The sequence below is a fragment of the Pelecanus crispus genome, chromosome 2, assembly GCF_030463565.1.
Source record: "Pelecanus crispus isolate bPelCri1 chromosome 2, bPelCri1.pri, whole genome shotgun sequence".
NCBI classification, from domain to species: Eukaryota; Metazoa; Chordata; class Aves; order Pelecaniformes; family Pelecanidae; genus Pelecanus; species Pelecanus crispus.
The window spans coordinates 169,546,070-169,558,505 of record NC_134644.1 but is presented as its reverse complement, the minus strand read 5'-3'; the positions used below and the strand labels follow the sequence as shown (position 1 = coordinate 169,558,505).

Genomic DNA, 12,436 nt, shown 5'->3' with positions numbered 1-12,436 from the left:
ATAATATTATCATTCTGTCCTCAGGCTTAATTAGACTTCTTACCTCTCTTAATTGCTGCTTTGATCTGACTTTTAGCAAGTCTTCCTGAAGATGGAGCCCAGTGATGTTACTGGAAAGATTCCAGCTGACTTCTGTCAGTTCCAAGCTTTGCATGAACCCCAAGATACCAAACAAAATGTAGTAATCCATTCATGGATTTGTTAAGCAAAATACTTCCAATGTTTGTAATGCCTGTATATATGTGTTGTTTAGGTGATGACCTGAAAAAATCATGTCTGAGGTCCAGGGAACGGTCGAGTTTTCTGTGGAGCTACACAAATTCCATAATGTGGACCTCTTCCAGAGAGGGTGAGTTGATGTTTGCATTAATTTGCAGCTGATTATAGAGGAGTAGTTTACAGAAAAGAGTTAAACTCCAAAACAGGGTCTTTTCTGCCAAATGCAATTATATTTCATGCAATCTCCAGGGCAGGGAAAGATGTCATTGGGCTTTCATTGCTGTCAAGGAAGATCAATGTACATGACTTTCACTATAAAGTCAGACTGACTGACTTGTTTTTGTAATACAATGTTGTAATGCTCCAAATGTTTTTAAGCATCTGTTCAGCTGCTTTAAATGCTTCTGGACTGGTGTTGAACCTCTGTGTTAAATGATAGCTGCACTGAACTGTAATGAAAACATGTTCATTTTAGGGTCATAAATCTAATGACTATATTCTTTTAATGAAATTTACCTGAATCCCGCTATTTCAGAAGGGAACATGAATAATTGTTTGCCTACAGCTCTGGTTCTGGTGGCCACATTGTTTTTTCACATCCCTGTTAAGTTAGAAGAACATGTAAATCTTCTGGTTTACTGAAACTTTTGCCCCTATTCTTTTTCACCTTTCTTCCTAATAGCTTTTATAACAACTCGGTGGCTGTGAAACGGAGAAGCCTTACCAAGTGTGAGTTGTTGCTCTGTTTGTATATTGCACCCCACAGGTGGTTTTCAGTGAGGAAAAGACAAGATACTGAAACACTTTTTGAGGAGACCAGAAGACCCAGATAGGTCAAAAGAATGTACTTCATGGACAATAGTGGGTCTAGTGGAATATTGTTTTCTTTCATCTATGAGGACTGATGTGTACAGCACAGTAGATACTCTCTTTTGAGCCTTAGCTTGGCACAGGGATGGTTCACAGCTGGTTTGTCCATCTTGAGCACCATTTCAAGCAAGAAAACTATGGAATGGTTTCAGTTATTGGGATGGAGTAGGTAGAGCTGTTTCCATCTGTATACAGGCTTTTTGTTGACTATGTGGAAAAGATGCTGTGAACTTGAATGAAGGAAACATGGTTCTGTTTTGTTTTAACAGCTGACATTCTATTCATGTCTCCAAGTGAATATCCACCAACTTTATGTTAGAAAGCATTCTGACTATACCAAGTACTTGTGTTAAAAAAAACCCCAACCAAAACCAAACCAAAACCAAACCAAAATCCTCTGTGCTTGAGGTGTTTGTTGTTTGTTTATCTGAGTTATAAGTCTCCTGTGTATTCCCATCCTTATGACCTTAGAAGATAGTCCCAGCTATAGGTTTTTTGTTGGCTTCTGGTGATCAGTGTAATGTCTTTGATCTTCTTCACTTTTGAAAATCCACACTCATCTGTGGGTTCAGTGATTTTTTTGGACTTAGGCAGTAGGATGTTCAGAGGTTAGCCAGGAATCTTCCCACTTCTCATGTTACTGTGTGACAAGCTGCCTGATTTTTGTCATATTAGTCTGCTTTTACTTTCAATAATTTCTGTGAAATGCTTTCTTTGGCTTTGACAGTCAGATCAAATCTCTGGTGTGGGGGTAAACCAGCACTAACACAGATAATATATTCTGCTGTCACACTAATGAGTTCCTAATTATGCTTGCTTTTTTCCCCACTGGTGCTTACCTTGCTTTACTGATTAATATTCCAAGCACATAGTACTATAGGTTATACTGCATTAATTTGTTTACAGTAATTTTTTTCTTTGTATCCCACATAGTATTACATTTGCTTTCCCTCCACATTTTTAACCTTTGCATTTCCAACAAAATCCTTTATTGTGTCTCATATTTGCTGATCAGTATCCTCTGGCTGGTTTTATCTACTCAACAGCCCCTATCACTGTAGGATGAAAATGTGAAGGAGTAGATAACCTTGACAAATTCCATTCAACTCGGGCACACTTTTTATTTTTTCCCCTATTGCCATTGTTGAGATTCACTATACACATCTGGGATATCTTTTATTGACATATGGTCTCCCCAGATGAGATGGTGGTAGAAGTAATAATGATGGGAATTTTCTATTTAACTAGTCTTTTTCTTCTTTGAGTGCCTTGTAAATTGAGTCAATATCATTCTGTCCTGATGAAGGCCAGAAAGGTGATTTAGTAAAGGTTGTCCATCAGGATAGCAGCGGAGCTGAAATGAACCTCAATTTCTGTGGGAACCCAACATGCTGTGTTTTTTAACAACAAAAGCAAGGACAACAATGAAGCGTATTAATAACAATTTATGTTGTCTACTTTTCCTCTTAATACTTTGGTACAAAAACAAAATTAACAAAACATAATAAAAAAACCTGATTATATAACTCCACAAATACATAGCAGTTCTGCTACTGTATGCCTAATTGACATACGGTTGAAATTCCTGGATTGGAACTGTATAACTGTGCAGAAATAAGGACAGTATTTTCCAAAAACACTTAGTCTTGGCTAACTGTCCTTCTAAAGACAGTACCTGTTGGGACAGTGTGGCTGGGCCAACAGTGAGACCTTTAGGAGAGAGCACTCCATGCAGATAAAAGAATGAATAAATCAACGAGGTTTAGCAAGAGAATCCTGGGAGAATCAGCCCTTCTGGAGCTGTTAGGTGATGGTTAATAACCAAACTTGATTAAGGACATGATCTGTTGGCCATAAGCCACACAGTCAAAGCGCTTTAAAGTGTTAGGCCTTTAGTAATGGTCCTTTTCTATTTTTGATTGCACTGGAAGCTATTTTGAATTCTGTATGCGCACACAGCTACTCTCCGTCCCCACAAGAAACAGAAACTCCTTAATCTATCTGAATTACACCCTGTGGTATTTGAATCATGTTTCTTAACCTGTATGAATGGTTAATATTGAAAAGAGACTCCAATATAAAATTAATCAGGGTTTTTTTGGTAAATATTAGTTATGGTTATATGTTTCTGGCATATATAATAGGAACAGTCATCAGTAAATTATGTGTTGCGGGTAGTTTACTTTGGTCAGTTAGGGTTAAATTTATCTTCTTCTGAAGCACAAATGTAACAGTGTCAGCATTTAAAGATATCAAAGGTTAAATGCTGTAGGTGCTGCTATAGGGGAAGAAACAACTTTTTTTTTTGTTAAACCAAAGGATTTGCAATGCTGTTTGATGCCAGAGTTCTGAAGGTTGAATAATAAGTAATGCAATTTCTGGAAGAAAAAATATTTTTAAGTTTTCTGTCCTTAATTCTCTTCATCATGTGCTGCTTAATAAATGGTGACAGATATTTTCTCTAGTGAAATCAGCTAACTGATTCTGATTTTCCTTAATAGAGTAGGAAATAAAATTATCCCTGGCTGCCACAGATCAATTAATTGATTTGTCTGGTTTTGTCAGAAGCAATCCCTCTACACCTTTTTTTCTTAAAGCTTTTCAAAAACTATTTGACAGAGAAAAAAACCAACCACACAACTACCACATTCACAGGGTAACTTTTGGAGTGTGAGAGGGAATAGAGGGCACAAAGAAGGTGAAATACTGACTTAATAATGCTGGGATTCTGGCAATGATGTATTATAAAACAAGGATCAAGGTAAGTCATTAGTTACCAATCATGGGACTGAATAAACTGCTTATCAGTCTTTTCACTCCTCAAATTCCAGGCTGCAATTTATAAGTGCCTAACATTTACACTGGTGGTTTGTGTGTGTAAAGGGTGGCAGTGATTAAAAATGAGTGGAAAAATGAAGTCCAGCTTCTTCTAAAATGAATACAACATTGCCCTGGGGAAAAGTTCAGTGGTCAGATCAAGTATCAGCAGCATTCAGAGCTGCTGAAAACATGATATTCTGCCTTAACAGACAAAGCTTTTATGTGGCAAAACATCCCTGTTGCCTACCAGATGGACAACAGCGTTTCAGTGTACTTAGTCATGAAATCATCCCCTTCAGAGACACAATGCAACAGCTCCTTTCCTTAGCAAACTGGGGTTCAGCAAACAACCAATGCCTTTCTTGTCAGGATGGATACCTGGAAAATACACATTGTGTTCAGAGGTTCAGACCTTATTTCCTGGAGTCTTTGAGGTACAGCGTCAGCATATGCAAAAAAAAAAAAAAAAAAAACATTTAAAAGTCTAGGACAGAGGCAAATCTTGTTACTTTGTTCATAACAATCTGCATTTCTTCAAACTTCTCACCTGTAATGAAATGCAAATCACTTTTGGACGGTAAATCTATGTCATTTTGAAAATACTTACCTAGTTCATTTACAATACAAGGATTCTCTTTGATATAAATGAAGTAAAAATGAAGAAAGAAAAAGAAGAGGCCTAACAGGCACGCTGAAGTGATGCATTTCTGGAATAATGAGTGCTGTCCCTTGGAACAGATGTATTGACAGAACTGATTTTTTCCTTGGCACGAAGACATGTTATTTCTGTGACTCTTGAACAGACCTTCACTTTAAGGCAGCATCGGATACCTTCCAAAAATAAAGAAAAAAAAGCTCAGGGGTAAGAAGGCAATGGCTGTCTACATGGTCATGCAGTGATAGTTGAGAACCTGCTACACTGAACTGACAGGATTGAAACTCGCGTAGCACAAACCCGTGCTTATGAAAGTAGCTGAAGTGCTGACGTTCAGTAAACTGAACATCAATGTCCCAAAGCGTAGCAGATGTCCAACTTCAGGAGAATCGGGTATGATGAGTTATTTTCATGGCAATTGGTTAAGACAATTCTCTCGTTTGGTTAGATAGTGTAGCCATCTTTACTTTTCAGGCACCCTGTGTCTACTGAAGAGAGGTAGGACCTCCAGTGATAGTGGCAGGGGGAAAAGAATGAAACTAAATAGCATCAAGTGTAAGATATGAGACTATTCTGCAAGTGAAGAGCAGCATCTCCACAAACTCCATTGATCAAAACAGTCAGTGGAAAGTAGGATACTCTTGTATCTGGAAATGATCTTCCTCCTTCAAATAAGCAATACTCTGACTTATCTTACTGTAAATACATTAGGTAACTGTTCTGTGTCACTTCTTTACTTACAGAGAACTGAGCTAATGGCCAGCTCCAACTCATTGTATTGGGTTTGCGTGGCAAGGTTTTGGTAGTGGAGGGGCTACAGGGGTGGCTTCTGTGAGAAGCTGCTAGAAGCTTCCCCCATGTCCAATAGAGCCAATGCCAGCCAGCTCCAACACGGACCTGCTGCTGGCCAAGGCCAGGGCCAACCAGTGACAGTCGTAGCGCCTCTGGGATAACATATTTAAGAAAGGGAAAAAAACTGCATGACAGCAACTGCAGCTGGAGTGAGGAGAGACAATATGTGAGAGGAAGGACTCTGCAGACACCCAGGTCAGTGAAGGAGGAGGGCAGGAGGTGCTCCAGGCACCGGAGCAGAGATTCCCCTGCAGCCCTGGTGCAGCCCATGGGGAGGCAGCTGTGCCCCTGCACCCATGGAGGCCCCCGGGCGAGCAGAGATCCACTGCAGCCCGGGGAGGAGCCCACGCCGGAGCAGGGGGATGTGCCCCAAGGAGGCTGTGACCCCGTGGGAAGCCCACGCTGGAGCAGGCTCCTGGCAGGAGCTGTGGCCCTGTGGAGAGAGGAGCCCAGGCCGGAGCAGGTTTGCTGGCAGGACTGGGGACCCCGCGGGGGACCCACGCTGGAGCAGGCTGCTCCTGAGGGGCTGCACCCCGTGGAGGGACCCACGCTGGAGCAGATGAAGAGTGTGAGGAGGCCTCCCCTTGAGGAGGAAGGAGCAGCAGAGACACTGTGTGATGAACAGATCCCAACCCCCATTCCCCTCCCTGCCCTGTGCTGCTCAGGGGGAGGAGGCAGAGAATTCAGGATTGAAATGAGCCCAGGAAGAAGGGAGGGGTGAGGGAAAGGTGTTTTAAGATTTGGTTTTTATTTTCTCTTTATCTTACTCTGATTTTGATTAGTAATAAATTAAACTAACTTCCCCAAGTCAAGTCTGTTTTGCCTGTGATGGTAATTGGTGAGTGATCTCCCCGTCCTTATCTCTACCGACAAGCCTGTTGTGGTTTAAACCCAGACGGCAACTGAGCACCACACAGCTGCTCACTCACCCTCCCCCCCAGTGCGATGGAGGAGAATTGGAAGTGCAAAAGTAAGAAAACATGTGGGTTGAGATAAGAACAGTTTAATAATTGAAATATTATAATAATAATAATAATAGTAATAAAAATTGTAATGAAAAGGAGAACAAGAGAGAGAAAAACAAAACCCAGGGAAAAAAACAAGTGATACAACTGCTCACCACCCACCGACCAGCACCCAGCCAGTCCCCAAGCAGTGATCGCTGCCCCTGGCCAACTCCCCCCAGTTTATATATTGAGCATGACGCCATATGGTATGGCATAGGCATTTGGTCAGTTTGGGTCAGCTGTCCTGGCTGTGCCCCCTCCCAGCTTCTTGTGCACCTGGCAGAGCATGGGAAGCTGAAGAAGTCCTTGACTAGTGTCAGCACTACTTAGCAACAACTAAAACATGAGTGTGTTATCTACATTATTCTCATCCTAAATCCAAAACACAGCACTGTGCTTGCTACTAGGAAGAAAATTAACTCTATCCCAGCTGAAAGCAGGACAAAGCTTTTCATTATATTTTCTCTACGTTCTCCAGCTGAGGAAGGAAGTGATAGTGTAGCTTTGGTGGGCAGCTGGCATCTAGCCAGGGTCAACCCACCACACTCATCTAATAGGTTAGCAAGATCACAGAATTAGTACAATCTAGATTCAGAAATAAGGGGCCTGGATAGATAGTAGTTAGGACCCTCAGAAGAGGAGGCTGAGGGGAGACCTTATCGCTCTCTACAACTACCTGAAAGGAGGTTGTAGTGAGGTGGGTGTTGGGTTCTTCTCCCAAATAGTTAGCGATAGGACAAGAGGAAATGGGCTCAAGCTGCACCAGGGGAGGTTTAGATTGGATGTTAGGAAAAATTTCTTCATGGAAAGGGTGGTCAAGCATTGGAACAGGCTGCCCAGAGAGGTGGTGGAGTCACCATCCCTGGAAATGTTCAAAAAACGGGTAGATGTGGCACTTGGGGACATGGTTTAGTGGGCATGATGGTGTTGGGTTGATGATTGGAATGATGATCTTAGAGGTCCTTTCCAATCTTAATGATTCCTAGTTTTTACTTTCATTATAAATAATCCAGCCGCCAAGCCAGGAAACATGAAATTGCTACGCTACCCTTAATTGGTTTAGAGTGGACTTGGTAGTGTTAGGTTAATGGTTGGACTGGATGATCTTAAAAGTCTTTTCCAACCTAAATGATTCTATGATTCCATGATTCTATAATGTTTCACATGCTAGATGTGGCAGAGAACCTTAGTGTGTCCTCTCTGAAATCTAGCCAGCGTAGTGACAAAAGCTGTGTCTTGCCTGCTGGAGCCTCTTCCTCTGTGACCTCCTGTGGTCAGTTCCCTTTGTGTCTTTTCAGCCATTTTTGTGTAGTAATTGCTGACTGTACAATTAACCAGATCGTGTAAAATCAAGTGACAACATTCAGAGGATATGCATATCTATCTGTTGCATATAAGCGTGTCATACTACAATGGTTAGTGAGTAGCAGAGAAAGAAGAGGTGAACCTAAGCAAGACACAGGTTAGCAGTTAGACGACAGTTTCCTCTAGAGTATGGCTCACTATCCTTTGATGAAAGATTGAGATATATATAAAAATACACACACACATATATATATATCCCCATAACTGGTCTGTCTGGCCCACAGCTTGGGACTATCCCTAGGCTGCTTGCTGATAATAACCAAGGACTGATATTCCTTCTATCTCTGTTTGCATAGGAGATACCCTCTTGCTCTGATGTCCTAATGCCAATTGTTCTGACTGCAGAAATGTGATCGTGAGGGAACTGCTACAAAGCACTGCACAGTATCTCCTCAGCCCCACAGGTCACTGTGAGCACATTGGACACCAGGTTATGTAGGAAGCCAGTGTAGAAAGCAGAGGATAACTCACTTTCTGTTTTCAGAGAGCTTTGCAGCCTGTGACCAGAATCTAGGCAAGGGTTCTTAAGCTCAGGATTGAACACGGTGATCAGCAATTTTATTTTTTTTTTAGAGAATTATAACATTGTGTCAGAAATGGAAAATGCAGCTGCATGAAGGATCATCCCTTCTCTTAAAACTGATCTGGCTGGGCTGGGCAGGTTTTGGCTGGGATAGAGTTAATTTTCTTCATAGTAGCTAGTATGAGGCTACGTTCTGGATTTGTGCTGAAAAGTGTGGATAATGCAGTGATGCTTTCATTATGGCTGAGCAATGCTTACACAGAGTCAAAGCCTTTTCTGCTTCTCACCCCACCCCACCAATGAGCAGGCTGGGGGTGCATAAGAAGTTGGGAAGGGACACAGCTGGGACAGCTGACCCCAACTGACTAAAGGGATATTCCATACCACATGACATCATGCTCAGTGTATAAATCTGGGGGAAAATAAAAGGAAGGGGGGGACATTTGGGGTGATGGCATTTGTCTTCCAAGTCACTGTTAGGTGTGATGGAGCCCTGCGTTCCTGGAGATGGCTGAACACCTGCCTGCCGATGGGAAGTAGTGAATGAATTCCTTGTTTTGCTTTGCTTGCGTGCACAGATTTTGCTTTATTTATTAAACTGTCTTTATCTCAACCCACAAGTTGTCTCACCTTTACCTTTCCGATTCTCTCCCCCACCCACCGGGGGGGAGTAAGCGAGCGGCTGAGTGGTGCTTTGTTGCCAGCTGGGGTTAAACCTCGACACCAGCATTTCTGACAAGAGCACGCAATAGTGTGCTTGTGTTTGCAAAGAATATAGAGTTAAAACAGAAAACAGTCTATTGCACAAGTTTCTACCCAAGGGGAGAAAATAAAAGGAAAATTATATGACAGACATTGTTCTTTGTGGAAGCACTTCTGAGAGTTGCTCAGATATTGATGATGAGTATCGTACAAGAATCTCATACTGAATGGGATTAAAAAAAAAGAAAAAGCTTGTCAGCTTGTGTGTTTATGTACATATTTGTAATTAAAGAAGGCTATAAAATTTTGGATGTTTAGACAAAGCCAGTACCATAGCAGAATGGACACTTTGTAGTGATCTTCTGAGAAATGGGTTGTGATAGCCGAATAAAATAATGCAAACATCTACAGTTCAGAAAGTACAGGGGGTTTGCTGTTCTTCCAGCTTCAGTTTTCAGGACTGCTAAGTACTCAGGAAATCAATTAAAAGCATGTGGCATTTGATGTTAACCAGGCTTCTATAGCCTTCTTCAAAAACACTGACATTAATGGAAGTCTCTCCATCAGCTTGTTGGATTGTGTCATCTCTGATTTAGAGGCTGGCAAGCAACACACCTCTGTAACTCATGCCTCCAAAGAAGCTTCTTTGTGATACCCAGTATTAAGCAAGGACATTTCTTGTAAGTTTTATGTGCCAGAGTCTGTAGCTAAGCCTTTGGAAATGTCTATGCTTTTGATGTAGGTTCTACCCCTTTTTTTTAAAGCCGAGTCAGACAGTTAGACAAGACATTCTTGTACTATTTAAAATTAACCGTTTAATGCTCATGATTGGTATGAAAACCATGGAAGATTGTATCTCAAAGCTTCAAAAATAATTTCATATTTATTACTTTAAAAATATATATTTAAAAATATTAACTCCAGGTTCCATTCATCTGTTAAACAATCCCGTGCTGGTAGTCAGTGCTGGAAGAGTGGAAAAGAAGTGCATTCCTTGCAAGCTTTTTTTTAAAAAAAAAAAAAAATCAAAAGGAAAAAAACCCCAAACTTGGGTAACTGTTGTATTTCGTTAACCAAAAAATAAACCTTTGCTCCCTTAACATCTGGATACTATCTCCTCTAGGGAAAGCAAATATCATCCCAATCCAAGTGACATTTACATTGCTGCTTTGATGACTTTCTGAGTGAGTTATGTCAGAAAGCAGCTTCAATTTCACCTAACATGATTTACATTTACACAGAGCTACACTTCAAATGTTGACTGCAGTTTCTAATTCATGGAGTTACAGATAGACCCGTGTCCACTACTGGGAATCACTCAGCTCCGTGTGTGTGTAAGGGAAGGGAGTCTAAGCCCTCAGGCTTGCGAAAGGATATATGCGTATGTACTGCAACATTTTATTACTTAAGAACAAGTGACACATTTTTAAAGCACTGAACTTAACTAGAACAGGCCAGAAACGTGACATCAGCATAGACTCTGTCAGTGCAATTATTCTAAACAACAGGGGGTGCCAGAAATTACTGAATGAGCAGCTCTGGTAATAAAATAACTATGAGATCCTTCAAAAAACCACTGTATTCCTTAGGTGTAATTTTTAGGGAATGGGAAGTTATTCTATAAGTTTTCATGTGAGGGTGATTGTGGTGCTTTACAGCTCTTTTGGCACTTTTCCTCTCTAGAGCACTTTACAAACAGCAACTAATTGAGGCAGATGAAGTTATTTGTGTTCAGAACGTGTTATCACGTTGTTACACACTGTGCATATCCCTAGAGGAAGCATGGCATAATCACCAGCAGCAAGTCTTGTCTTTAAATATAGGACAAGCTGTTGAGAGAACAGCTAGACCTGGTCCTTTCCTACAGTTCCTAGTTTCAAGGGGGAAAAAAAAAAATCCTATAAAGATAGTTAAGCTCTGGAATTTGCTGTCCAGAGAGGCTGGGGAATCTCCATCCTTGGAAGTTTTCAAGACCTGACTGGACACAGCCCTGAGCAACTCAGTCCAAATTCAGTAATTGGTCCTGCTTAGAGCAGGCGTTGGGCCGGAGACCGCCCAAGTTCCCTTCCAGCCTGAATGATTCCCTGATTCTAGGATGAGTGTGACCATAGCCTTCCTCAGCACTGAAACAACCCCGTGCAGCTTCCTTCTGCATCACTCAGTTTCGGCCTGTGCAGTAGACACTATGTTTTAGTGATTTATCGTCAGCACCATGGTGTCCAGTAATTTGTCTAGCTGCTTAGGTTACAGCACAAAATAGGTTTATTTGATTAACATTAAAAAGTAATTTTAGCTGAGAGATGCAGTTTACAAATAAAATTAAGTTCTGCTGCTCATCTATATGCAATGCTCCACACCTTAAGTCTTAATGTTATTGTGTCCTGTTCCTCAACAAATGCGTCACAGCCTGAAGGAGCCCAATTTTCAATGCTGCACTTAATGCCACCTGATTCTAAGAATTTATGGGGTTTGTATCTTCAATTCTCCATGATATCATTAAGCACAAATACTCAGAGGGTAAAACAGTTAGACCTGAGTGCATCAGTGAAGATCACAGCTGTCTCTAGAAGACCCACAAATGAAAAGCAACCACTTACTTTATAAAGTCTATTGGTTCTAGTAGAAATTCACCTCAAAGAGATGGTTTTAGCCCATTAAATGAAAACCTTTGCTTTGCTGAACTTAAAACTTAATTAACTTTCTCAAGGATGATCAAAGCCACTCTGTGATACTCCAGAGGATAATACTTCAAATTTAAGATGTCTGCTTGTGGAAATATTTTTATTTTATGAATTGGATTCATAAAAATGGTCAAAGCACTGCACAATTACACACCAAGAGCTTTGAAGAAAATCTTATGATGGTCAATTTTTAATGTGATAGATGACAGAATGAGCTGTCTTCCAGGTTAATGACTGATGAGGATTAAAAGCTGGCTAAATCCCAAAAGTTTCATTTTAGTTTGTTCTCTTTTTAGCTATATTTTTTTACCCAAGATTTTAATCTAACATCACACCTTGCATTTTATTTCTGAAGAGAGTGGATCCCATCTGTTTGCATGACATTCCTCTTGGCTAGCACTGTCTGTATGATATATTTTAATGTTTGTCTTCCAGGAGCAAGCAGAATGCCTTCTCTGTCTGTATCCTTACCTCTTGACTTCTGAATTTTCCTGGTGTGTACAAAGCTTTCCACCTGGGTAGCCAGAGTACCTATACCAAACTGTGCTCTGCTAAAATATCACCACCTTTTATCTTTGGATTAGAAATCACGTTACAACCTTTATTTATCCTTCAAAATGTCTTTCTTAAGTCCTAGTTGTTTATATTCTACAGATGGGGAAAAAGCTGAGACAACTGTAAAAAGACTAGGATCAGAAAGAAAGCTAGGAAGTTCATGTATTGATTTACTAGATTATAATTA

The 12,436-nt window shown here is 40.8% G+C and overlaps 1 protein-coding gene across 1 annotated transcript in view; it reads left to right on the top strand.

Moving 5' to 3' along the window:
• The first annotated feature begins 272 nt into the window (after window positions 1-272).
• Window positions 273-12,436, top strand: part of FAM135B (family with sequence similarity 135 member B) — a 149,356-nt gene continuing 137,192 nt past the window's right edge. The window contains exon 1 of the mRNA XM_075705113.1: window positions 273-349. Coding sequence (XP_075561228.1) covers window positions 273-349 — 77 coding nt within the window. The remainder of the gene's footprint in view (window positions 350-12,436) is intronic.